This window comes from Euwallacea fornicatus, chromosome 12 (genome assembly GCF_040115645.1).
Source record: "Euwallacea fornicatus isolate EFF26 chromosome 12, ASM4011564v1, whole genome shotgun sequence".
Lineage (NCBI taxonomy): Eukaryota > Metazoa > Arthropoda > Insecta > Coleoptera > Curculionidae > Euwallacea > Euwallacea fornicatus.
The window spans coordinates 3,588,609-3,616,449 of record NC_089552.1 but is presented as its reverse complement, the minus strand read 5'-3'; the positions used below and the strand labels follow the sequence as shown (position 1 = coordinate 3,616,449).

Here is a 27,841-nt window from a genome sequence, read left to right as displayed (position 1 = left end):
TGACTCTTTGATTTAGGTTAAGCCAAACGGACCTGAGCTTAAGTGAAGTGGTACCAATTAGTTCGACCGAAAATCTCGCCACTAGCCAAACTTCCATTAGCACTCCTATTAGTCCATCGAGGAACAGTTTCAGCCCCAACGTTAGTCCTACTACTGCCGATAGCAGGGACTTGAGCAGTGAAAATCTTCTAAGTAAAGACGTGGATGTTTGGTCTAATGCTCTGAAGTCAACTAGTGTTAATTTGATTGATTTTAGTCCCCAAGAGCCTCCCAATAGCCCTAACAGGTTAGTGGGCGTACAATTTGATACCTTAATTTAGTTCAATTGATTTGGTAGTTGCCTGTTCCAATACATGCTTGCTGAAAATTTTGGGAGTTTCCAATAATAAATATTTGCCTGTTGAGTATGTGAAGGAATATATTGGTAGATGATAATTTCAGATGAGAGAATGAAAGACAGGTGTTTGAAAAGCTGTTGGGTGGAGTAATGCATCATTTCCCGCAGAACTAAACTAAGCGATAATTGTAACGTTACAATTTTTTAAACGAGCACGATATGTTTATTAATGATTCAATTGGAAATATCGTAACAATTTTCCTTTAGATCGGCTTCACAAAACGACAAGAGGAAGTCTGATGAAACGGAATCCTACGACGAAAATGCAATCTATCAACAAGTCAAATACTTCCGGAGATCAATTCACGAGGTCAACGCTCTGCTTGATTTGGAAGCTTTAGGACGCACTTCGGGAAATAGCAAATCCGTCGAGCAAAGACCGCCTTCAAAGGAAGAAACAGACTTTGATTCGTTGGAGAAAGATGATGGACATATTTACGAAAACTTGGATGGGGAAACGATGAGAAGTGGAAGCAAACCACACAAGACTGATTGTAACAAATTAGAGGCCGATGTGCTCGAGACGTGTAACGTCAAAGATTTGAAAAATATCTTCGAAGAAAAGAGCGCGAAGCTTGAATCACCTTTAAGGTGTAACAACCTTCAAGCCCCCAAAGAATGCCTCAAACACCAAAGTTTGCCAGAAAATGATAGAAGTTTGTCAGAGATGGAAGGTACCGTGTGCCTGAACTCTGAAACTGTGCCAAGACCGAGGATTCCTAGGACTTTAGATGATAATAAAACATCTACAAGTGATTTTATTAAAACAGACTCCGCAAACTCCATTAGACTGAAGAAATTTTACGAGAAGGACGGTCTTCCTCCCTGCGTGAGGGCGAGGAACTTAAAGCTGCAACAGAAGACACGCTCGCTGGACGAGAATGAATTTGAAAAGGAGTTCGGAGTTTCTACGACCAATCCGAGGAGGAAGTCCTTTGACGAACGAATAGGGTAAGTGACTGAGAAAATGCGTTGACTCTATTATATCTAGTAAGAACTATTTTTGATATTTTGTGCTGCAGTATAAAAATTTGCATAAGTTCAAAGCCGCGCACAGTCATTTGCACAAGATCCTCGATCGAACTTGCACCAAATGACCATTTACCAATCCATTATTTAAATATATTTTGTGCTAGTTATACAATACATCATTTCCAATCTCAACATCTTATTATTTCGGACATGAACTGCCTTTTTTGTTTATTTTGAGCTAAGGAATATACTTTTAAATTAATTCCACATGTTTAGGAAACGCTCTGTATACCAAATATCTCCTCAAGCATGGTAATTTTTCCTTACTAAATAGTATAATATGTAATTGAATTTCCCTTTCTTTTTTTGCAGATATAATACAAATTCTCTACCAAAAGTGTTAAATCAACCAAAGTTACTACCTAAGGACGAGAACGGCCAAATGGAGACTCTGCATTTGTCTCATAGCAGCGAAAAGATAAATCTTATGGGTTTAAACAAAGAATGTGTCGAGGAAGAAGAGCAGAAGAAAAGGGAAAGAATTGAAAAGTACAAAGAAGAAAGACGGCGGATATTAAGCGAAAGATACAGGTAGAGATTTATTGATGGTTTTGTATATTAGTGACTGTTTACGAGCCGCTCGGTTTGGAAAAGTCTTGAACAACATCTAATTGAAAATAATTTTGTTTGTTATCAGATCCGAATCCTTCAAAGAAGACAAAGACGTTCTGCTGAGCAGACTGAAAATTTACAAGGGGAAAGAGGAGCCAATCGACGACCCCGTTCCAGTCGACTCGGACCGTCCTCCAAGGAGCCGACGGAAATGTACAAAAAGCGAAAGTGAGAGTGTGAATGAGTCCCGAATGGCCGAGGAACGAACAAGAATCACCTCTAGTCCTGGGAAATCTGTGAGTATCTCGGTACAAAACTGAAAAGTTGTATGCAGTGCTTTTTGTCATTAATACACTACACACTTCGATGAAATCCATCACAGATAACGGTCGCAACGCGCGTGACGTAGTCCAAAATATGGAAAATTAAAATACCATTGACATGAAACTAAATTGTTAATCGGTCAATGATCGAAATCTCTCGAACGCAAGTAATAGTGGAAGCAGCTACCACCGATGCATAACTGTGATTCATTGGGCGAGCTCTTTATTTGGGTCTGATCTGAATATTTAATTCCTTTTAGAGTCCCGCGCTGAGCGCATCTCCAAGTCCTGCGCGAAGCCTCAGTTCCTTAACCATAGCTCCTAGTCGTGAACCTCGGGATGGAATGCGCAGGGAAGATCAGCGGCCCCCAATGGGGAACAGCTTGAAAGTTCGGGCCGCTATTTTCGAGCAACAGAACCAAAAATCGATTCCTGTGACTATCGAACTGGGGAGGTCAAATAGGGGATCAGTCAAGGCAGACAAATCCCGTTTTTCAAGAGGGAGCATGGAGCGAGAGAAAGGAGAAAGAATTTTTGGTGAGAATATTTTTAATTTAAGGGTCGTTATTTCTATTTTTCGTTTTATAATACTGAGAAACTAATAAGAGTCAATAGATGTATTTGGTTTAGATGGTAATTTCTGTAGAAACCAAGGAACTGTGGCATCATTCTTCTGGGGATAATTACCCAAAAGAAACATCACCTTTATCTCAATTAGCTTTAAGTCAAGTTAGATGTGTTTTATGGACGTTCTTGAACTAAAGTGTAGAAAATATACATTGACCACCATGTTGTTACTTTGTAAATAATTAATATTTTCTACACTGTAACCTCATGTTAAATTAAAGGTAATATCGCATTAGTAACTGAGACTAATGAAGACTAACTTATAAGAAGTACTGATGGCTTTATTAAAACTATCATTTCCTTGGTAGCAATGAACCAATGGCTTTCTAATTTCAATTTCAGGTGATAAATCGGGGGTCGTAATTCCCACTGATGATATGCCTAGTGATTTGAACGATTTGGATTTCATCCGCCATAAGAGGAGAGATGAGGAGAGTGTGAAAGAAGAGAGAAGGAGGCATACATATGAGATAAGAGACAAGGAAACTGATGCGGAGCGTTTGCGGCGAGTAAGTTTGGAGAGTAAATCCAGCCCTAGGTAAGTGTGTAATGATAATTTATTTTGTGGAACATCGCTATTTAAATGTACGGCTCAAACAATTACCGTTGCCCTTTTATGAATTAACGAAAAAAAATGAAAGTCGATGAAATGTCTTAAGAATTTGTCCGTATATATTTACAACTTGCATGTAACACCCAATTTCTTGAATAATCGCTATGTAGATATATAATTTTTATCCATTCCAGGAAAGAAAAAATGTCTCCGACCTACTGCATAAAGGACATGAAGGCGATATTTGAGTCAAAATCCAAACAATAACGTATTGGCCTTCAAATTTCTATAAAAATAATGTTGTTCAGTACCTAATACTTCACAGTTCTAATATTGTCGTCTTTAAATGACAGAGTATTGACCAAAAATAAATATTTTTTTGCGTTTAGGTTGGATATTATACAGGGAGTTTCACGAATGTTCAAATTCCAGTCGGTTCTTCATGATTTCGAAAGAGATATTTTAACCCCCTAGTAAAAGCTTGTACATACATAAAAATTAATTTGGTGTGTTCAGTGATTAGTTTTTAAGTTTTAATTGTTTTTTTCTTTGGATTGTTTGCCTTTAAGTGCACTGGTACGTGTTGTTATTTAATTAATACCGATGTTGCAACTTTTACAAACTACGCGAATTTTTATAGAAAACACATGAAAATGTGATAGAGTTTTATACAAAACAAAACAAAAATCAACATTTATATTATAACTATATACAGGGTGTTGTCCATGAAATAACCAGAAAGATTACGTGAGACCACCCTTTGTGTAATAAATAAAAGTGATATTGAAACAGTACAGTTAGTACAGCGATATAGAATAGAGAATTTGCGCTTGAAAAGTAAATTAACTAAGCCGTTTTTTCTGGTTTAGGGCCGGTATTTCAATCTCTTTGAACAATCCAATGATATTTTCCCAACAAAATTGTTTTTGTTTTATTCCTTATTAGCACCCTCTCCACGAAGTTAATGGCAATTAGTATGGCCTGAAAAGTGTGAGCAGAAGACATGTGTCTTGAACTGAAAGTAAAATGCATAGGACAATAAAAGTAATACTTTTATATAGTTATTATTTCCGACTTTTTTACGTTTTCATTTATTTATTATTCACTTTGGTTGTAAATACTGTACCTACGCTTTAAATTGCAAAAATATAGTTATGTTTCATTAAATGATATCATTTAAATTACTGGGTTTCATTTCAAGAGGCACCTAAGTCATCAGGTAAGATTTGTATAACACACAATAATAATTCATTAGACTAACACAAGTAAAAAGCTTAAAACTGCGATGATGTAAATCGAAACGCATAAAAATGTTTTATTTTATGCTGTCCTGCACTGTGTTGCTTTGTAACTGGTAAATCAAACATAGTACCGGATACTGTAATGTTGCTGAGTAGCATTCACAGACTCCAACAGCATAAATCCCTTTTATCTTTAAGAAAATTTCAGTCCGTTGATGGAAGTAGTTAGCACTAATTTTAAGCTAAAAATAATTTAAAATATTGCGATATTGACTTTTTTACATGCAAATTATCACATATTTACAAAATATTCAACTTCGTCACAGTGAAAAACATAACCATGATATGCTACATTTTCAAAAAATATTGTTTATTTTGACCTAAAACACAAATTCTTTATGTATTAAGCGACCGTATAATATTTTTTTTTTTTTTTTTTTTTTTTTTTTTTTAATTTACAAATTCAATATGCAATCTGTCAGCTCTAGCGAACAATAAGTAATTATGTTAACAAGAATGAACAGGAGGCGGGGCACCCACATTAGAGAGCCTCGCTCGCAATTTTACAATATACCAAAACCGATATCGGGTGTAACAATTTATTGAAATCGTTGCTGTAGATCCAGTGGGTAAGTCCTCTTCAGTCTCCTGATCGGCACTTCGTCCAGCAATCCCCTAGCGAGCACGTCAGGGTGATTTTCAAGTCTCCGCTTGTAGTTGACAAAATATCTTCCGATTTCTTCTCGTACAGTGGCAACATTAAAGTCGTTGTGAATCGTCTCGTTGCTGATGTACCATGGAGCCTTAACTATACTCCGAAGTATTTTGGATTGAAATCTTTGAAGAATTTCAACATTTGAATTACTTGCAGTACCCCATAATTGAATACAATAAGTCCAAATCGGTTTTAGTGTGACTTTATATAATAATATTTTGTTTCCCAGCGACAGGTTAGAGCGATTGCCAATGAGCCAATTGAGTTTTCTTGCTGTGAGATTAAGTTGCGTTCTTTTCTGCTGTATATGTTTCTTCCAAGTTAATCTCCTATCCAAATGCATTCCGTATAATATGCGATAAAGTTTACATTGCTTTTTTTTTAACATTCTGTATTTAGAAACTTGATTTTACTACGCACAATAACTCTAAATATATGTATCAAGACTAGTACCTATCAGAAAATATTTTCATATATTTTTCTTATTGTCACAGACTTTGAACTTCACATAAGTATAAAATACACTTTTTCTTTATGCACCTCAAAGATCCTACATTTTATTTATTTAGAATAAGGAACGTAATTTATAATAACTATCAATCGATACTCAAAACCTTTTATTGCATTTTAGGTTCCCAAATCCTCAACTTCTTCATTTACGGCGACGGTTGTTGTTTCAATTACTCCGCTGGCTGTTGCACTGTCTGTAACTGACGCTGCAACTGAAACTGCAACACTCGCAGCTGCATCGATAGGAGTAATCGCTTGAGTTACTGCGGTACCTAAAATAGAATTTATTGAAATTTATTGAGAGGAAGGAGTTTTTCCGTCGAGAATACCAGTGGTAGGTCCTTTAACGGGAGTATTCTTGGGGTGGCGGGGATACCAATACCATACACATGAAGGCTTTTCTCGATCGATTTGTATGATAAAACCACAGGCCTAGAAGGAAGGGTTTAATGAATCGCTAGTCATCGGGAAAAAAATTCTGGGCGGAAACAAATGTGATGCTTTAGTTCTCTGCATAGCCCGTCTTCGTTGCGGCTAGAAATATCTTTGCGGCAGTAAATCTGCTTATTTTTGGTTTTATGAAAGAAATAACTATTTTAATACTGCTTACCAATTGTGTCGTCACCACTGCTAACAATATTAAAATTAGCACTTTCATTTTTATTTTTAGCAGAAATCGGGCATTTTAGGTCTTTCAAAAAAGCTGGCCGTTGCCAGAGGGAAACTGCAGTACAGTACCTATATGGTAATAATATGAATTATATCATTCAATTACACTCATACTAAATAATGTAATCATGAACCGTTTTGTATAGGCGTATTGTTACTACTAATGAGGCTTTATTTCCAAATCACCTTTTTCTCTTCCGTTAGAGTAATTAGATTTCCAATCAGAGCAGAAAATGTCGTACATTGCACTAGTATTATTTAATCTATGTTTTAAATACCGCATCCCTGTTTTGTTCCAATTTGCAAGCTGTTGTAAAATGATGTACCAGAAAAAATGTTACTTTGCCCCCTTGTATATAAAAAATGGTGCGCTTTCAACTATGGGTCTATAAGCATTTCTTTATTTTTTGCATAATACTATCGCCCTTTGCAATATCTCCATGATAATATGTCACACTCAGTATTTGCAGAAAGAATATATGAATGAAGTTTAGTCCATTAACTGAGGACCGCCCTATCGAGTAGCGTCTTGCAGCTCTTTAAAACTCTTATTATTTTGTTTCTATTTCTAGATGAACTAGGAAATAATATGTCGATTATGCTTTATGCAAGAACAACTGGAATTATCTGATGGTTTATATGTTTAGGAGGGCGAGGGGAGAAATACTATTTTGTCATCCTTTCAAGTCGATAGTGAGACGTGCATAAAACTTAAAAAGTTAAATACACGAATTAGTCCGCCTTAATTCAAAAACCAGCAATAATCATCATCATTTTCTATACTTAATAAATGATGAATGCTATTAAATTTGCATTAGGTCGTGTTGCACGACATATATAAATTATAAAAATTATTATTGTTCTTTAAACCGGAAACTTGCATATATACCAAATGTACAACGCATTCTATTTCATGGAAACAACAATATGTTGGAAATGTTATTTTATTATTTAGAATGGTTAAAAAAAATGAATTATGATTTATATGATTGTCGGACGTAAATAAATGTAATAAATAGGAATCACTATACTGTTGAGTGTGTAGTCAGAAAGAATTGGGTAAAGAGCTAGTTTATTAAACTTTGAAGAAGTTACTTGTTTAAAATGTATTACAGTGCTCCGTTCTTCTTACTCTCGATGGTGTTGGTAAGTAAATGCGTCTAATGTTTTTTTTTAATTGGTTACAATTTCAGCATCCTGTTAAATCCAGATGGCAATTAATTATAGTTATTTTAGGGTGAATTTTAATTTAGATATCTTCTCTTTCTACTGGAAAAAAAAATTAACAAAACATTAGCACATTTTTCCTTGTCGTTTTTCCAAAATATCAAAATTAACGAACACCAGAGTGTTACGTTTAAAAACTAGTACGCCACTGGCTTTTTAGAAAATAAGAATAATTGTTAAAGTGCTTCTTAATTTTTCAATTACCTTAAGTTTTAATGTGAAATATTACAGACACTTAATGAGAGATTATAATTAAATCCTCTCCTCTTCCGCGCAACGTTTACTTTCGGTCTCAGCAGCATTTTCGTTAGTTTTGGTGGCTCAGTAAAGAGCCAAGGGAACAATGCATATTTATTGTTCAATTTTATTTTCAAGTAAACGAAAATCCCAACATGAAAGTCTCCGTACATTACCAAAATATACAGAGGAATCTTTAGAGAGGCACCTGCACTAATTACAGAGTTGCCTGAGTATTGGGAGCAGCTTTATATATTTAGCAACTAACGAGTCCATGAGTTTAAATCTAACATATAAAACTAGTCGGCAATACTGACTCACTAAATAAATTCCTATTTATCTAGGTAGTGGCCAACGCCCAATTCCCCCAATTCATCCCACAATTTTCCGAATCTTCCTTCCAATCCCCCTATGGAAATCCGCTTCAACAACCCCTCTACCCTTTCAAAATGAGCGGTTATCAACTGTTGAGGCCCCCACTCCCTTCCATGCATCACAGTCCCTTCAGTAACGTTTTCAACGAAAAAGGAGAAAAGCTGAGTTGCAGGATGGTTTGCTCCCCAAAGGACGATGTAGATGAAATTGACGAGACCAATACGAAGAAGGAGAGTGGAGAGAATAAGGTCGAGAAGAAGGAGAATGATGCATAAGTTGGAAGAATCTAATGTTTCTTGAGACGTTATTGAAATATATTTTATAATTTTGTTCTGAGAATCAATGAATTTTCATGATTTTGGCCTTCCTATTGCAGATCTACAGTTTTAAAACTTAAAAATACAGTCGAACTCGGTCATAATGAACTCGAGGGGACAAAAGATTTTGTTTGTTACAGCCGGACGTTCGTTAAATCGAATTTTACTTAACATGTATTGGGTTAACCTTAAAACTTTTCACGCACTAAAAATTAATTTTTTTGATGAATATAGTTAAAATTAACGCACTAGTTAAAAGGAAAAGATGGGTAAAAACAACATTTTTATTTTATTTGCTCCTATGCACTTAATACAGATACACGTCTTACTACTATTTATTTTGTACTGTAAAGTAGTCAGTCATTTTATTTTGCACTTGATTTTTAATAAGCGAATGTCTTTCAATATAGCCATATAATCTACCGAAGGCTTGATATACCGAAGAGTTGGCACTTGTACATTGAATGAATTTCGAAACCACTTTCAGAGAAGAAAGGGTCTGTGACACAGTGGGCATAGCATCGTCGTCTGGTTTCTCTTCTTCCTCGTTTTCACTCTCCTTAGTTTCGTCTGTAAGGAGTACTTTAACATTATTCATTAGCTCAGCATCACTAGGAAAATCGGTTGTTATTAAATCGTTATCTATTTTGGTGTACTCTTCTAGATCAATGTTATTATGTTTTTTAATTCATTCTGTCAATGAAATGTCTTCTTCGTCATCTTGATCTACAAGTTCCTCTTGTTGAAATTCTACCAAACGCGCCAACGGTATGTCGTCTTCATCATCGTACTCTTGTATTATGTGCGGTTTGAGTCTCGCATGACGAAAACAGTTCTCGATGGTGTTTAGCGAGACTTTTCGCCATGGGTGCTAATCATTATTATCGCGTCAAATAATGTAAAGTTAAGGTCTTCATTGTTTTCAAAAGTTTTTTTATCAAAAACGTTTTTCGGTAAAAAAAATTTAAAGAGTGTATAACGCCTTGATCCACGGGTTGTAACACAGCTGTCACGTTTGGTGGTAGGAGTACAAGATTGATGTATTCAAGATTTTCTAATCTCGGATGCGCTGGACAGTTATCTACAAGAAGTAAAATTTTCCTTCGTTTCTTGCGAAGTTTGTCATTCCATTTTTAAAGTGATCCTTCAAAAATGTCGCTAATCATCCATGCTCGTTGATTCGACTCATAGATGACTGATAACTTGCCTTTAATTTTAAGCGATTTGGATTTATCGATAACCATCAAGGGGCGTTTTTCAGTTCCAGTTATATTAGCACAAACCCAGACAGCTGTTCTTTCCTTGCTTTGCTATCCACCAGCACATTTCTCGCGCTTAAGATTTAGGGTCTTATTCAGAGTAATTTTGTAAAACAAACCTGTTTCGTCTCCATTAAAAATGTAATTCATATCGTATCCTGTACTAATGACTGACCATTCACTTTTTAGCCATTCTGATGTTATTTTTGTTGATATTCCTGCAGCCTCTCTATGAATTTTTCCCGCTGATATATTATGTCTTGACTTAAATCTATCAATCCAACCTTTTGTACACAAAAATTGCTCACTACCACTTTCACACCTACTCCATACGTTAGTCTTCCAAGTTCTTCTGCTTTTGTTTGTAGAATCACGCCAGTAATGGGATTGTTTTGCCTCCTTTGAATCGTAAACCATTTCAAAGTGCTTGATCTATGTCATCTCTTATAGGTTTTCGAATTTTCTTTTGCCTTGTTACATTACCTTTCAAAGTTTTAAATTTATTTCTATTTTTGAAAATCGTGGAAATTGTAGATTTTGGCAATTTATACTTTTTACACACTTGTGAATTGGAAAGACCAATTTCTAAATCGTTTATTATATTCAATTTTTGTTGAATGGTTAAACATTACGCTTTTTAGCTTCCATGTGTAACCTGAAAGGGATTTTGCTTCTTCCTACACAAATGAAGTGCAACTGATGCGGTCCATACTTATTTCGCGTAAAATTTACTACGATTCAATTCACGGGGATTTCTCGGATCGAGATTATGTCGGCAAAAAATACCCTAAAACTAACATAATAAATTGTACAGAATGTTCTTTTTTTATAAATTAGTTCGTTATAAATGAGTTTGTTATTTCCGAACAAGAATAACATGTAGTCAAATAGACACTTTTTACGTTCCAAGCATTTTGTTCCTTAAAAACGAGCGTTCGTTATAAGCGAGTCCAACTGTATATTATACTCGCTACGAGATGAGATGACTGAGGTGCCGTTGTGTGTAGTGAAGAATAGTTTAACGCGAAAAACAATGACAATTTTAAATGTTATAAACATGAAACGGAATATTTCTAAGATGACTAGTTATTTTTCTAACAAGTTCGAAAATGAATACTTTTCCACTGTCATTGCAGTTAATCAAACGACACAAAGCCGAATTCGGTTACCTTTCGAATACAATCGAGATAGACATGAATATCTCAGAAACTAAAGGAGGTGTTAAAAGTCGTACTGTAGTATAATTTTTAGCTTTCGTAGTTAATAATGCTTCATGAACGCTCGAACTTTGATGACTACAAAATTAAGTAATGTTCTTCGAAATTAGGATTAAAATACTTTCATTCAAACACACTTTCAAGAGAAATCCAGGATCAATGTTTAATTGAGATATTGAAGCTTGAAAAATTATAAAATATTCCTCCCTTTTGCCTTTTGGAACATAGAACGTATTAACGAAAGCTTCAAAACTCTGCATGTTCTGTTTTGCCTTTGACTTGACCCTATACCGATTTTTAATTCGTCATTTTAGGATCCAAGATTCTTGGATATGCTTTTAAACTTTCATTAATGTAAGTGTATTTTCAAAATGTCAAAAATGGCCGAGTATTTTTGAAACTGAAAGAGATCGATTTGAGGTAACTCCAGTTAGGGAGGAATTCATTGTTGTTTGCACAACAAGGAAGAAAAGCGGAAATTTTACTCCCGCGATCTATGACGCAGGGGAAGCAAAAGTGCTTTTTTCCCCTAAGTGAGGAAGGAAAGTTAATTTTCAATAAAAGTCGTAAAATAAGTACTGAAATCTGTAATAATTACAAGCCAAATGAGTAGCTGAACTAGATTCTTATCCGAGATTTCTATCGGGTAGAACCACCCTTCGGGGAATCCTACATTACCCGGACGCCCAATTTCAGGCCTGGTGATTTTGGGGGGGGGGGCAGAAGAAAGGCGTAAAAACGTATAATCTTGATTTATAGCATATCAGAAACACCCAGTATAAAGATTCGGTGGTAGTCTATAATAGAATTTGGGCCGAGTATTCTATTTTACTATTAGGTCCCTATTAGCTGGGATCAGATTGAAACAATTAAACAATGCATTTATATATTTTTTGATAATTTTTATTGGTTTTCAAATAATTTGATCATTAGGATGCTGGTTAAAACTTGATTAAGTTGGTACGCATCCTCTGCTACCACATATTTCTACGCCGAAGTAATGTTGGCAGCTAAAACCATCAGAAAATTAATAATATATTAGAAATTCCTATTTAGTGTATAAGAAAACACTTACGTGGTGGTCTGTTGCCTCCGCATGCTGCAGTGTGAACATGAGGGTGAAGAGGAGTATTTTGATTGGCCAAATCGCGTTTGACTAAAAATCTGGATGACTCACTCCCTTTTGCATTTACTTGAAACGAACCTGAAATTGACCCATAATTTTATCTTAGCACAGCTCTATAGTGCGTTGTTCTTAACACTATACAAAGGATTTTACATATTAAATTTTCAGTCTCATATTAGGGCCTCTTTCACTGTAGCAATACACCTAAAGACTCTCAGGGGCAAAACTTAGACTTTAAAAATCTCTTTTAGTACCAATTTGTCGATCGATACGTCTTTTCGAAGAACGAGGAAAGAACGTACCACCTTGAGGTACCAGAGAAGAGCAGAGAGTCCTCAAATGTAGGTATCATGTACATATAATTCTTGCAGCAGAAAAATGCGTTTTAAATCTAATGATATTTTGACTAAATTGTATATTTGCTGATGCAAAGAGCTAGAATTTTGCATATTCAACGTTCTAAATGTACCTGAGGAAGGTTGGAACGCTCGAAACTTGGGGTTGAAAATTTAACACGTAAAATTCTATGTACCGCGCTGAAAAATGCACTGTAGATATTGCACATCAAGCAGTGATACCTCCTTGATCGAAACGCATTCCGCCTTGCGACGAACTTCCGTTGTTTGGTGGAGGCGGTGGTCCATACTGGTGATAATTTTGGTCAGACGAGCTTTCAGGGGCACCATTGGACATCACCTTAACGGTTTAGCGACCTATATATATCAAGGATTAAATACTAAATGAAGTTGACTTACCGCAATTCCAGCTAAAATAGCTAAAGTAACAACACCATAGTATTTCATGGTTGATTTAAGGGTAGTAGAATACGATGCATGAACCAAACCTCTACTGGCATGTTGATGGGGGGCTGGTTGGTTTTATAGGTAAAATTTTTAAATGGGTCGTGGCGAAGGTGAGAGAATAATGTTCTATATTTTTGTAAATTCGACATTTCCTGGAATTATGTTCGAAATTGAGCTTTTTCACTGAGTAAATACAAATTACCGACACATTTCGATGATTCCCAGGAAAATATTATTTTATTCAGAGTAGATACCTAAATATGTATAAAGAATAAATTTATCGATAGAAATATGAAATTTACCATAGTAACGCTTTAAGAATGTCTAGATTTTTCGGTAGATTTTTAGTAAATCTTGTAACAAAATGTGGCAAAGAAACATTTACCGTCAGTTGAATGGCAAAGCTTCGTATTAAAAAAAAATCTGTTAAAAATCGCTCATAACCTTTCTTAAAACAAGGTCAGTAATTTCGTCTAACAAAATCACATGTCTTTCTTTAAAATAGTCTACAGTGCATTTAATCATAAACTAAGTCTTAATTGTACGCACGCCTCTGGACACACTGGACACCGGGCTCCCCCTTTCAGATATGGACGACGGCTGCCAGTTTCAGGATCTGGACGACCGGTGTGCCAGGGCCGAACCTGAACGACCAAAACCCATTGTGAAGACCTGGTGCCAGGATCGGACTTGGATGGCCACGGTCCCCCTTTCCGACCTGGAGGCCCGGGGTTTCACTTTCGGCATTATTCTTTGAAGAGGTTCAAATTTGTTGAGACTCTTCTGACAAATGCATTTTATGTGCTTCGAGCCAAACTGACCACTCAGATGTGTAATCGATTTTTTTGATATAATTTGAGCATCGGTCACTATGAAGATGTCTTCCCTTTTGGTGTTTCCACGAAGGATGACCGCATCAGAGCGATGCATAGTGGGTAGTCAGTTGAAGATGAATAATGACCGCAATTGCCTCTTCGATCATCTCTGTACAATCGCCACTGTAAACAATTAAAGCTATGTCATCCGCGTATTCTATGGTTCCGGTTTTTGGTAATTTTGAACCTTCCGGTATACAGAGCATTCCATTATAGGGAACCAAGATCTGACACTGGAAAGTTTGAAGTAAAGATCATGCTAAAGTAAATCGACATTCCATGTGGAATGGTCTGTATGACCGGTTGAGTATGCGCTTTCACTAAATAACTAGCAAGAAAGTTTTAAGGTTGAATTCTTTGTTATACCGTGTGGTTCTAACTCCCCCCGTCCACCTTCTGCTGATTTTTTAAATTCAAACAGGGTCCAAGTGGCACCTCAAATTAAAGGTCTTTAAAAACTACATTCAATGGCCTGTGCCGATTTAAAGTTTATCAATTAATTTTTGAGACAAATAGCTACAAATTTGGTAAAAAAATGAAATTCAAAGTCGGTTAAATTGTGCATAAATAATAAAAAAACTTCTTTGTAGATAAAAAAAATTACGATTTTGTGCTCACAGTGTTTGGTTAAAAAACAAATTAAAAGATGAATAAAAACAACCAAAGGGGATACAGTTTAGAGCCGCACGATATACATAATACACTAGGCGTCCCCTCGGACCTTTTCAAGAAGAATTGAATTGAAGGCTTCGGATTAATGATCCGCTCGTGGTAATGGAAATTATACAGTTGAGGAACGGAAACAGGAAAGAGGAAGTCAGGTACATCGAAATCAACCAAGAATTTGCACATATATCAATTTTATAAACAGACACAGGTACACATTATCAGTATTAAACAATGTCTCCACCAATATACTATTATTTACTCATCGTTTCCGTGTTTCTTAACCTGAAGGAAATGTTTTCTGAAGGAAACCCAGTTGAAGTCGAGGAAAGATTCGGCATTCAAGAAAACTTTGAAGAAATTGACGACATTGGGTTGGAATTAAATGAAATTATCAACGACAAAACATCTGGTTTTGCAGTTGTTGATCCTTTGTACAAGATTTTCGGTAAGAGTATTGACAACAAAAAATCAATTTTCAATTCCACAGAGAAAACTTTTAGAGGCAGATCAAATGATTACAAAACCCCATAGCGAGGTATTTGCTTACACACACGGAAGGCATTCATTAATTTTATGAATTTGCACCAACACATTCAGTATACACATGTTACTACGTATTTACCAAGGAAGTGGGATGGACAAGTGTAGCTAATTCAAAGTTTCATAATCTGTGAAGCTGTTATCCAGTCAGTGAATCTGTTCAGTGGTGCCTGAAGGTTGCACATTTTGTGAATTATCATTAAATATATAAATCTGTTAAGATATAAAATTGAATAATTTGACACCGCATATAGTTACCTAAATATGTATTATTATATTATGCATTTTCATATAAATGGTTCATTGAGTTACCACAGATTATATTAATAAGCAGTCAGCTGATACATCAGTGGTACCATCAAAGAATATTGTATTTTCAAAATATTTGATGTACTTCCTACGCGGATGTTGGACAAATCTTTCATTAACTGCACATAATTTCCATTTTTCATCTCCCAAGGTTTTCTGCAACGAAGCAGTGAAAATTGCCAAACTTCCAAGGGCTCTTCAGTTAATCCTGGGAAGTTTGACGTCTGACTAGGCTAATTGAAGAGTCCTGGGAAGTTTTTACTGACCTGAACTGTGCTCCGACACCCTCAAACACAAGTATGCAAAACTCTAAGAATTTTTTAAGCTTGAGAAACTCCTGGATACTTGAAAAAAATTTAATTTATACTACATCCAACTTCAACAACAGCACTTCCTCAAATCTATAAATACTTTGACTAGAGCGATTTATTCTTCACCTGGCAACGCTGCATATGCCACATCACTAGGAAATTCCGTCCATTGTGAGAAACAATGGATAATTGCCATGTTTCCATTTGCCTATGTCATCAAAATGGTATAGTTTAGAAAAGGGACTTAATTAATGAACATCTTTAATGCATGCAAGTCTTTAACAGTGCATAAACAATATCTACCAATTCCACAAACGATCGAATTGCCCCATTGAAGGCGGTAAGTTTACTTATTTGCATCGGAATCTGAAAGAAAACTTTTTTTAGTATAATCGCCTCCACTAATTTAAATCTAATTTACAATACAGGATGTGTTGCTCTTCCTACTGTTACCACTCTCCTCTATAGGGTTTGCACAACGTCATGGCTATAGTCAAATTATTAATTTACTGTCAGCTTTGACAGAAGCGTTTCCATGGAGACGTTCAAAGAAATAACAATCCTAATTTTGGTTAAATTGTTTGTTTCCATGGAAACCAGATTTCAGGTAAAGTTAACAGGATATTAATAATTTGGCCCTTACTGATGGCATGAAAGACAGTTGAAAACGTGTAGGGTTTGAATAAGCTTAATGTGCACAACGATTACTTAATAAGTGTTTGTGGTTTTATATTTGACATGGATATTAACGTTTGTGCAAAATAATTGGTTGGTTGATACAAATAACTGAAACTTTGCACTTAAGTTTTTGTCGCCCTATATAAAAAAAAAACGATATTTTCGTATATTATTTACATAATTACATCCAAAATAGATGACCCGACAAAACCGAAACTACCTAATAATAACGGTTTTAACAACTTCAATGAAATATCGGTAATCTTAAGCACGCAAGTTTCCTAAAATTTGTGTAATTAAAATGTAATTTTGTCACGTAAATACTAGGCATCACTCTTATTCTCTACATAAGTATGTCTAGCATTCATCAGGTAAATTGCATACATTTCCTATTACTTATAAAGTACACGCACTGAGCTATAGAAGCTGCCTTGTGTTAGAAGTCTTTCTGAAGGGTGCTAACCAAGGTAATCGCAATTTAAAATATTATTAATTGCATTTTAATCACGAGACACCAGCATCAATAATCGTTTTTTTTTCATTGCCTTTGCGTATATACCTAGGTGGAAAATGGCGCATTATTGCCCTTATGTTTGATCGTCCAATTGGACTATATTAATTCATTTATAATGATGTTTTTTTATGATTTGATGTGTGTCAAGTCTAATCTGTGCCCAATTTTGATGTATTACGAGTAAATTATCTACAGTGTCGCGACGCTCTTAATAACGTTCTATTTGCTGGTGATTAAAACAAATTAATCCACTGACACCGCTTGCAGTAAGTAGAAAAATCAATTAATTACTTTGTCCCAAATCTAACATCAACTAAAATTTTATTATTTTTTTTACTATATGTTCAAAACTATAACCTATTTATTCACTTGTTGCATAATATAAAGGGGTTTTAGAACTATGGGATTAAATTTCTAGGGATTGTTCAGTGTAACAATACAAGAGATTTCAGCATAAGAATCCATATCCGAAAATGTTTCCTTAAGGCGCTACAGCGCTGTGATACTTTGAGGCAATTATGTGCAAAAATGTGTTTTATTTTCATTGGTTTGTACAAAAAAACAATATTACTGTAATTATTCAAAATGTATTTTGACCCCATATTCCTTATTTGGATCGTCAGTTCGAACAACAATGGATCGGCAGAGGTGGTCCAGTATGGTGACCTCCTAAATCGCCCGATCTAACATATTTAGATTTTATTCTGTGGGGACATGTAATGTCCCTGTTTTATGAAATGGAGCAAAACCTGATTGTATGAATCACTGCAGCATTTGAGGTCGCTCGAAATGATTATCAAATTTTTAGCCGAGTCCGCAAACACCATGTATATTGTTTCTCCAGAGACATTCTACTTGAAGAACAACATTTTGAACAATAACTGTAGTGTTATTTTGTACAACTAAATTAAAATAAAATGTACTAAAACTCGATAAAAACATTTTTGCACATAACTGTCTTAAAGCATCATAAGACTGTGGTGTCTTAGGGAAATATTATATTTGCGGCCGTAGGTTCTTATACACAGATGTCTTCTATTATTGCACTGAACAATTCCTAAAAGTTTGATCCCGTAGTTCTGAAACACTCTCTATAATAATAATAATTAATTACATACCCGAATCTATCTAATCTGACGCTAGTTTCTTGTCAAGAACGTAGAGAAATTCAATTCTACAAATGATCTAATAGCGTATTTTCTATCACCAGAATCCCGCAATGTCGGCCAACGTCCTCGACATATACGCCAGAGATTCTGACCTTAAGAAAGCCGATGTTGAGGCTTTGGAAAAGTGGCTTTCAAAGCAGCCCCACTTGCCTAAAATCTCAGGTAGCTGTGCCTTCAAATTCTCTTCAATACCCTTTAAGGGATGTATTTTTGCTTACAGAGCTCGAAATTATTCTGTTCCTCCAGAGCTGCTATTACAGCAACGAACTGGCTAAAAATGCAATGGACAATTATTTCACTGTGAAAACCCTTTGTCCAGACATTTATGGACATCGCGACCCCAAACATTGCAGCAGCGTTCAATCAGCCATGAATTGCACGTTTGTATCCTAAATATTCCCTCTTTCTTCTTGGGATAATTTTGAAAATTTAATTCCTTGGTCAAATTTACTATTTTAACTGTCGTCTTATTATATTCCAAATCAATTAATAATTAATTACACAAGAAGTTTGCACTAGTGTAATAATTGCAGCAATTTCTCTGGTTACCCTGAAAACATAATAAGAAAATTGAAATATTTCAGTTTTTTGATCGCACACCAGAATATAATTCCTAAAGTTCCCTTCTTAATTATAATTCGTGCAACTAAAACGAATCTGAATTGATGCGCGCGAATGCACGCGTGCAAACTTCCTAAAAATTATCGATAACTTTCGCTGCACTTACTATGCGACCCCTGATAATTCATAGATTAGTCACTCCCCTGAAGAAGCTCACCCCAGAGGGATATACAGTGATTCTAGGCAGACTGATAGATTGCAACCCTGAAAACTACAACTACCCCCATCAAATTCGGTATTTTGATATGGTACAACTTCTGCAGTTGCATTTGCATGGACCACAAAACGGGTTGTACCTTGTGATGGACATGCAGGGGGCAGTTTTTGGGCATTTGACTAAGATGAGCAACATAATGGTGTTGAAAAAGATGCTTTTTTATCTACAAGTAACCGAATTTCTTTCAATAGGGGGAAGAAATAATTGGAAATTGTTTTTTAAGGAAGCCATGCCCATTCGACTGAAAGGGATCCATTTTATCAATGTCGTGTCTTTTCTGGATAAACTGCTATCTTTGATGAAGCCCTTTATGAAGAAGGAACTTATTGACATGGTAGTAACCTGTTCTTCAACAACTTTTTAGTCATTTTTTTTATACATATTAGCTTTACATTCACACCAATTCCATGGATTCTCTATACAAATATATCCCAAAAGAGTGTCTTCCTTGGGACTACGGAGGCCAAGATGAGCCTTGCAACATTTTACATGGTAACGGATATTCATTAAATAAACTAAAGACATGAAATACGGCCTTTTTAGAACAAATTAAACGGCAGATTAACGACAATGCAGATTACTTTGTCTACGAGGAGAGCTTGAAAGTAGATGAAAGTAAACGTCCTGGTAAACCGAAAAGCGCAGGCGATTTCTTCGGGGTGGAAGGGAGTTTTAAGAAACTAGATGTTGATTAATAATTTGAGAAATTTTACGTAAATAAAAGATGTAAATGATGAAATGAAAAATTGATCGCAGTTTACTTTTGATTAAAAAGAACTGCAAACATTTTGATCAAGTTTTACAGCAGATACTTATACAGGGTGCCTAGTTAGACGTTTTGAGGAAACTATGGATGGCAAAGTTACAAAATTAAATGGTTTGGTGAGAACCTTGGGGTGACCTCATCTGAAATATTTTTAATGAGGTCAATCTTCCGGTTTTCTCGGAACACAAAGCTTGTTTATTTTAAATGAAATACCCTATATATTATTGCTATATATTTTTTTGGATTCTACGTTCAATTTTAATATAAACTTATCAAGACGTTGGCTTTTTTAGAATTAATAGTTTTAAGATATGTATATTTATATGTATATGTCGGTGTATAATAGTGTTTATGTCTATGGCTATGTTTATGTTTAGTCTTTAGGGCATTTGTTTATATAAAAAGGGGTGAAGATACCGCAATCGGGATAACTCTTCGATTGCAGACGTAGTCATGAGAAAACCACAAAAGGGACAAGAGTGGTCAGTGAATTCGTCGGTATCATATAATTAATTATAGTCTAGTGCTTAGTGTCTTTTGTTAGTTAGTGTCTAAATATTAATATCAAAGAATAATGGAAAAGCTAAACAACCCTTGTGCTTCTCCGACATATATGTTACTCAATATTGAAAGTGACAGATGCAAAAGACTGCATATTTGGAAATTATTAAAAAACGGATAGGTATTTTGTAACTCTTTTTTGCCACAATACTATTAAAAGTCCATACTTTAGTATACTGGCAAGCTTTGCGTAATAGTTTTTAAAGGGCGTCAATAAGAATAGAGCTAACTTAGACATCAAAAAACTGTCCAAACTTGAAAACTTTAAAGGGAACTCTACTATTATTTTGATGTATCGCGAAATTACGTCGAAAAAGGACTTATGTTTACATTTAAAATTATATAGTTTTTCGGTAATGTCGTTTTACCAGGTATACCGGTATGTTTGCTTGGTTGGTGTGCAAACTGACAAACATATTTAGTACAAATCAAGTCCTTGAACAAATAACAATATATTATTTCATTGTGCCAAAAATGTCGAATTTTGTACCACAAAATGCGGAAAGCATTAATTTTTTGCTTTCATTTGAAGAGAAGTGCTGCAGAGTCGCATCGAATGCTTGTCGAGGCATATGGTGATCATGCTTTATCAGAAGCAACATGCAAAAGATGGTTTCAACGATCCAGAAATAACAATTTTTATGTGCAAAATGAAGAACGTGGCAGACCACCAAAAAAGTTCGAAGACTCCGAACTGCAATCGATATTGGATGAAGATGACACTTTAAGTCAAAAGCAAATAGCAGAAATGTTAAATGTTGCACAACAAACAATTTCTGATCGTTTAAATGCTATAGGAAAGATCCAAAAGTGTCGAAAATGGGTGCCGCAAAAATTGAATAAAAGACAGATGGAGAACCGAAAAAACACCTGTGAAATTTTGCTTCAAAGGCACGAAAGAAAATCAGTTTTGCATTGAATTGTTACTGGAGATGAAAAATGGATTTATTTTCAAAATCCTAAACGGAAAAAATCATGGGTTGATTCGGGACAACCATCAACATCGACTGGAAAACCTGATCGATTCGGCAAGAAGGCAATGCTGTGTGCTAAGTGGGGAAGGTGTGGCGCACCACGAGCTTTTAAAACCTGGTGAAACAGTTAATACTGTTCGCTACCGACAACGATTGATTAATTTAAACAATGCATTGATCGAAAAACAATTAGAATGGGCCAGAAGACACGGGAAGGTAGTTTTGCTCCATGACAACGCACCTGCACACAAAGCAACACCGGTTCAGGATACCATCAAAACACTTGGCTGGGAGTTGCTACCTCATCCGCCGTGTTCACCAGACTTGGCTCCTTCGGACTACCATTTGTTTTCATCGATGGGACACGCATTGGCTGAGCAGCACTTCGATTCCTACGGAGAAGTAGAAAATTGGGTGTCTAATTGGTTTGATGCCAAAGAGGCACATTTCTATTGGCGCGGTATCCATAAATTGCCAGAAAGGTGGTCAAAATGTGTAGAAAGCAATGGTCAATATTTTGAATAATTTTTTTTTCTTTCCTTGTTAAAATTGTTGTTTTATTTTCACAAAATAGCGCTCATTTCATACCGGTAGACCTGGTATAAGTTGATGCAGGGATAGGACATCCCTAATTTTAAGTTATAATGCGAATATGATAGACGTGTTTTGGAAAATTAAAATACCAACAAGATGCCATTTTTATGTAACATAAGTCATATAGACTTAAATAAAAAAGCTGGTTATATAAAACTAATTTGATTATAGCATTATAATATTATAGATTTTAGAAATTTTAGAAATTTTTCAATTTGGTTTTTAGATACGGGTTACGAAAATTTCTTTAAGTATTATTGGCTCCTCAAGATTTATTGCTCCTATTAAGAATTTCTCACTTTAATGAATCAAAAATTATTTCATCAACCAGCTAAGTGTTTTTCTAATTATACGTAATTATACTAAAGTATTAAACCGTTATTAATGGAAAAACCGGGATTTAATTATATAAATTTGAATATGTATTTCAAGCACATTTTCCCTAAAACTGAGAATAATGATCTGTCAGATACTGAAATTGTTATCTTAATTTGGTGCAAAAATTAAGGTTCACGTTAACGTAGTAAAAATGCCTTTCGCATTCACATTTGCCAATGTTTCCGAGTTGTATGAAAACGATCTTAAGCTGAATGAAGATCAAAATTATTCAAAAAAAAAAATTTCACAAACAGCCTCATTTACCAACGGTTACAGGTAATGTTTCATCTTCTTAATAACTTTTCGATGACTCCTCACGTTCTTGTAGCTATTTGCGATTCCGCCTTTAAACCATATTTCAGAGCTTCAAATAATCTTGTTCTTTCAAAGTTGCTACTACAGGATGGAAAAACCGAAAATTACCATCAACCACTACTTTTCCATAAAATATATTTTTGGTAAGCTTTTTGAAAACAGAGATCCTCAAAACTCCTACATCCAGTCGCCTCTAGAATGAGTGTAAGCATTTTCGAATTTTCTGCTATTTTATTTTATTTTCAATTGTAGAAATATCCTTAATTTGAAGAAACTCGTCCCTAAAGACTATACTGCAGTATTACTATCATTGGGGAAATATGATCCTGTGAATTTAATCTTCCCAGTGGTAATTCGTATATTAAATATGTTGGTAATACAGGGATTAGACCAGCATGGACCCCAAAAATGGTTGATTTGGATTATAAATATGAAAGGCAATGTTTTGGACACGTAGTCAAGCCATATAATATTACTTTTTTGAAGAAGTTTTTCTATTATATATTTCCTTTTTTCATACAGGGTATTCTATAATTAATGGCACGCAACAGAACAACATGTTCCTTGTATGAAAATATTAAGATTTAACACAACTTTGCTGTGTCTGAATGTTGGACTTAATGTAACAGTAACTAGTGCCTAAAACTGCATTTTTCTTATGGCATCTAGTCTGCAGTTTAGTTATACAGGATGATCAGAAAAATGTTCAAATTTAATTTTCATAATAAATGGAAAACCAAGGATTAAAAAAAAAACATGAACAGAAAAGAAACAATGGGGTTAATTATGAACATTAACATTTTAAGAATTTGTTATTATTTTAAGATTTTAAAATTTTTATTTACCCGTTAATATTTGTATTTTTAAAAATGCCGTTCACATTGATAAGAAACTCTTATGACGGTCTCTTTTAAACCAAAACGCTGGAAGGTTATCATGTGATAAATCCTTGAAAAACCTTTAATGAGTACTTTCAAAATATGCTAAAATTTACCTAGGCCCGCATTAAAAAAATAAAGTTAAAGTCATTATCTCGAAGCTTAGGTCAACTATAAAATTTAGAAAATCAAAAGCCCAGAACAGTGTCAAATTTTTGTATGAACTTTTTTTTAATAATCCTTAGTATTCAATTTATTATCAAAATAAAATTTTGGCATTTTTCAGATTTTTTCTAATATCTCGGAAAAGTAAAAGTTGGCAACACTGTTTTAAAATATGAATTAAGGCGCAAGATTGATACATTTTCTCTAATTTAACCAACCTCGTAGGTTTCATTTCGTTTAGGAGATAGTAATGTTATCTTATGGGATTTGGGACATCCTGTATACGTACCATTCATTACACCAAATCGTTTATATTAAAAAAAAGGAATGAGATTGTAGAATATCATGCCACTAACGCTTAAGAGCATACATTGGATTAACTCGAAACCCTTTTTAGAGATTTTTCTCACCCTAATAAAGGCTTTTGTCAAGAAAGAGCTATGGAATAAAATAATAACTCATCAGAATTATAATACCATCTTTTATTTTAGTTTTGACATATAAAGTAACGATTTGCTTGATCGAAAGTAGTGACTGAAGCTGGATTTCATTTCGCAACTAGACATGAAATGAAAGCCGGGACCTTCAATTCATTACTGAGTTATGATAACGTGCGTAGAATGAATTAATAAGTGAAATTTTAGATAATTTGTAACAAATTGTAGGGTACCCCGTTGTACAAAACAATCCATTTCCTAACTATTTACATAAAAAGTTTTTTTTTTCATTTTTTAGATCTGCGTACATTCAACCAAAACACGAGAAACTCTCTATCGATATGTCCCTCTTGAATACCTACCCTCCGATTATGGAGAGCACGACGATTCTGTGGCAGTATTGAGAGGTATGAAATGAAATTATAAAATTCCTACTTATCTTTCTTAATTTCTTCAAAGTAAACGAACAAAATCACATGCTTCCTTATGCTCTTCACGGAATTGTTGCCTTCAATTTTCTTCAATAGTGTGTGGTTCACTGAGACTAGCCCTACAGGAGTGACGTCCTCCAAAGCTTCCTTGCAAATCTCCAAATCTACACTATGTTCATACACTTCTCCCAACTCTTCCACTTGATATTTGACCAGCACAAACTTCCCCAAAATGAACAAATAGTAGTTCCGTCCAAATTCCAATCTGAGAATTACATTACGTAGTATCAGCTTACTGTCTTCGTGATGCTCTTGCCTGAAGTGGTTCTTCTCCAGCTGGTCAATCCTGCCACTCCAGGCGCACCCCTCCACGGGACACTCCCTCTTTGGCTGTTGTTCACACTCAATTTCGTGTTTCTTTAAATTAGATCCGGCAAAGATTTTCTTGCAGCCAGGCCATTGGCATTCGAACTTTATTTTTCCGCACAATAGATGTTCAATGGTCCTGCACTCATCGAGAATAGGTTCCCCGCCCGAGCAGGTATGATGGTACTTTTTTAAGCTATAATCGAAGCAGTAGTAGCAGTAAAAGTGCTGGAAGCTGGCGCATCTATGCCAAAAGTACTTATTTCCGTAACTGAGATTGTGGTCGCCACAATGGTAGCAGGCAGGTCTCAGATTCTTAATCTGGCGGAAATTGATGAAGACTTTCTCAGGGTCGGCAGGGCTTACTGTAGGATACTCTTCCTTAAGCTCTTCGTCTAGGTATATTTGGTTTTTTGGGAGCAGTTTCTCTACCATTGTAACGTAATTACTAACTAATCATATAGGTGTCTTTTCACTGCTAAATGATCGATACTAAAGATTATAATAAAATTATCAATAATAAATATGAATTGTTATCTCAGAACTCAAGATACAAGCAAAGTTTTACGTAAATGTATTATTAATAGGTATTTATAAGTATACTCGTGGTTTTAAAATTTTTAATTCTCGATCTCATAGGGGAATATTTACATACAAATCCAGTTTAATTACACAGCTTATAGATAATAATTGCCTCGCCGTTAATTAGTCTAAGTTTGCGTCATAAATGAGACTTGATGGAATACTTTTTATCGAATTAGTAGATAAGTAAGCCACATATAGATCCTTTACGGTATAGTTTGCACTTATTCATATTTTAGACAAAGCAAAACCCATGCTTAATGATAATGCAGAATTCTTTGCTTACGAAAGAAACCTAAAAGCTGATAAAAGTAAAAGGGTGAGCATACGTACGCAAATGAATGATATTTTTGATATTGCTGATAGCTTCAAGACACTTGAGTTAAGTTGGTAGGTACCTCTTCGAGCATTAATGTAATAAATTAATAATTGCCTATTATTGCGAATTAAATATACAGTGGCACGCATTAATATTCGGACACCATAGTATTTTTGGAAGTATTCAGGTTTTTTACTAACTTATTCTTAACTAACATTATTTATTGCGTAATCTTTGATTATAACAGTGTTTCTAGTATATATAAATACATTTTTGATCTTTTAAATTTAATTATATACAAAGATACTATCGAACAAAGAAAACAAGGCATAATTTTACTATCGTAAAAATATTCGGACACTACCAGGAACGTAATATTTGTAAACAAAATTTATATAAACAAATTAATACTTCGTAGGATTGCCTTTATGTTGTATAGCTTGTTGTAGCTGTTTCGGCATGTTTTTAATTATTTTTTTTAATGTAATCTTCAGGTATGCATTGCCATTCTTTAACTAATCGTTGTTTTAACTCGTTTTTGGAGTTGACTGATTTATTATGGACTTTACGGTCTAAAAATTCCTATAGATTGTTTATGGTGTTAAGATCAGGTAACTGTGCAGGACGATTTAATACTTTAGGGCAATTATATAATAAATACTCTTGGACTAAACGTGACTTATGTTTTGGAACATTATCCTGGTAAAATTTAAAATTGTCGCATATACCTAATTTTTCAGCACTTTTTAGTAAATTTCGCTTTAAAAGATCCAAGTACATAACTTTATTTAAATTTCTTTCAATAAATACTAATTTGCCTACTCCTGCAGCTGAGATGCAGCCCCAAACCATCATGCTCCATCCGCCGTATTTCACAGTCGGCCGGAGATTATTCATTTTTAGCTCTTCATTCTTTTTGCGCCATACCATTTTACGACCATCGGATCCAAAAATATTGAATTTTTTTTCATCAGCAAATATAATGCTTTCCCGGTATGTTTTCTCTTTCACAACGAATCCATGAGCAAAGGCAAGACGTCTCTTGCCATTGACTTCCGATACGTATGGGGCTTTTTTCGGGTTACTCTTCCGTTGTACCCGTCTTTTTTTAATAATCGCCGAACTGTGTCAGGATGTACTTTTTTGCCACTGTATTCTAGTAAATCAGCTATTAATTTAGGAGCACCCAGTCCAGGGTTTATTTTAATTTGCTTAATAATTTTACGCTTCTCACGCTCATCAATAAGTTTCGGGCGTCCTTATTGCGGAATTGATTCAATCCGATTTTCTTGAACAATTCTTCTAATTATATCACCAACTGTACTTTTACTTATACTTAACAAATTAACGATTTCTCGATACGATCTGCCTTTAGCGTGATGAAAAATAATCAATTGTCGTATGTCAAAAGAAATATTTTTGTCTTTTCGCTTCATAATGTGAATTTTAGTAAGTAATAAGTTCGCTTTCAAACCCCCTTGTACACAACTAACAAGAAAATTGAGTCTCACGCATCTCTAATCTTTTACGATCATAAAACACTCGGTATATAATGTTTTTCTATTATTTTTACCTGCACTGCACCGCACCGCATTCCGTGTCCGAATATTTTTGCGATAGTAAAATTATTCCTTGTTTTCTTTGTTCGATAGTATCTTTGTATATAATTAAATTTAAAAGATCAAAAATTTATTTATATATACTAGAAACATTGTTGTAACCAAAGATTACGCAATAAATAATGTTAGTTAAGAATAAGTTAGCAAAAAACCTAACACTTCCAAAAATACAATAGTGACCGAATATTAATGCGAGTCACTATAAATAATCGTTTTTCGGAAGAAGAAAGTTTGACCTGAAACCTCTATTAGCCGTTTTAACGTATTTAATTGCGCGTTACACTAATAAGCGAAGCAAGTAAATAGATCATTGAGAAGCTCAAAAACACATCGCATAAATTTCACGTATGTTGCTTTGGAGAAAAGGTAAAAA

At 34.8% G+C, this 27,841-nt stretch overlaps 5 protein-coding genes and 1 long non-coding RNA gene across 14 annotated transcripts in view; 2 read left to right on the top strand and 4 right to left on the bottom strand.

The window, feature by feature from the left end:
* CdGAPr (GTPase-activating protein CdGAPr) overlaps nt 1-4,665 on the top strand; it is a 39,326-nt gene extending 34,661 nt beyond the window's left edge. For all 4 annotated transcript variants that reach the window (XM_066288412.1, XM_066288410.1, XM_066288411.1 and 1 more), the window contains 7 exons: nt 17-286; nt 605-1,348; nt 1,742-1,960; nt 2,067-2,277; nt 2,565-2,841; nt 3,274-3,469; nt 3,679-4,665. In XM_066288412.1, the coding sequence (XP_066144509.1) occupies nt 17-286; nt 605-1,348; nt 1,742-1,960; nt 2,067-2,277; nt 2,565-2,841; nt 3,274-3,469; nt 3,679-3,751 (1,990 nt within the window). In that variant the 3' untranslated portion in view covers nt 3,752-4,665. The remainder of the gene's footprint in view (nt 1-16; nt 287-604; nt 1,349-1,741; nt 1,961-2,066; nt 2,278-2,564; nt 2,842-3,273; nt 3,470-3,678) is intronic.
* A 1,157-nt stretch (nt 4,666-5,822) lies between these two features.
* LOC136342528 (uncharacterized) lies at nt 5,823-6,776 on the bottom strand. The gene is made up of 3 exons (XM_066288432.1): nt 6,561-6,776; nt 6,280-6,382; nt 5,823-6,222 (listed from the first exon to the last, which is right to left on the bottom strand). Exons 1-3 carry the CDS (start codon nt 6,606-6,608, stop codon nt 6,068-6,070), a joined length of 306 nt encoding a protein of 101 aa, XP_066144529.1. The 5' UTR covers nt 6,609-6,776; the 3' UTR covers nt 5,823-6,067.
* Nucleotides 6,777-12,132: 5,356 nt separating this feature from the next.
* On the bottom strand, nt 12,133-13,265 carry LOC136342350 (uncharacterized). Its single transcript, XM_066288070.1, has 4 exons — nt 13,133-13,265; nt 12,956-13,073; nt 12,327-12,455; nt 12,133-12,261 (listed from the first exon to the last, which is right to left on the bottom strand). The coding sequence occupies exons 1-4, from the start codon at nt 13,178-13,180 to the stop codon at nt 12,239-12,241; spliced, it is 318 nt and encodes a 105-aa protein (XP_066144167.1). The 5' UTR covers nt 13,181-13,265; the 3' UTR covers nt 12,133-12,238.
* Nucleotides 13,266-16,008: 2,743 nt separating this feature from the next.
* Nucleotides 16,009-16,751, bottom strand: LOC136342352 (uncharacterized). The gene is made up of 3 exons (XR_010732628.1): nt 16,306-16,751; nt 16,188-16,250; nt 16,009-16,092 (listed from the first exon to the last, which is right to left on the bottom strand). It is a non-coding gene; the product is annotated as an uncharacterized lncRNA (long non-coding RNA).
* Nucleotides 16,083-19,829, top strand: LOC136342348 (alpha-tocopherol transfer protein-like). Of its 6 annotated transcripts, XM_066288068.1 has the most exons (8): nt 16,920-17,029; nt 17,272-17,342; nt 18,287-18,407; nt 18,466-18,625; nt 18,997-19,252; nt 19,307-19,417; nt 19,470-19,575; nt 19,627-19,829. In XM_066288068.1, the coding sequence occupies exons 3-8, from the start codon at nt 18,296-18,298 to the stop codon at nt 19,776-19,778; spliced, it is 897 nt and encodes a 298-aa protein (XP_066144165.1). In that variant the 5' UTR covers nt 16,920-17,029; nt 17,272-17,342; nt 18,287-18,295; the 3' UTR covers nt 19,779-19,829. The 6 variants fall into 6 exon arrangements, with proteins under 6 accessions (XP_066144164.1, XP_066144159.1, XP_066144160.1 ...); XM_066288067.1 differs by lacking the exons at nt 16,920-17,029; nt 17,272-17,342 and adding an exon at nt 16,083-16,224; XM_066288062.1 differs by lacking the exons at nt 16,920-17,029; nt 17,272-17,342 and adding an exon at nt 16,459-16,491.
* Nucleotides 19,830-23,591: 3,762 nt separating this feature from the next.
* On the bottom strand, nt 23,592-25,460 carry LOC136342349 (uncharacterized). Its single transcript, XM_066288069.1, has 2 exons — nt 24,385-25,460; nt 23,592-23,665 (listed from the first exon to the last, which is right to left on the bottom strand). Exon 1 carries the CDS (start codon nt 25,381-25,383, stop codon nt 24,583-24,585), a length of 801 nt encoding a protein of 266 aa, XP_066144166.1. The 5' UTR covers nt 25,384-25,460; the 3' UTR covers nt 23,592-23,665; nt 24,385-24,582.
* Between the last annotated feature and the right edge of the window lie 2,381 nt (nt 25,461-27,841).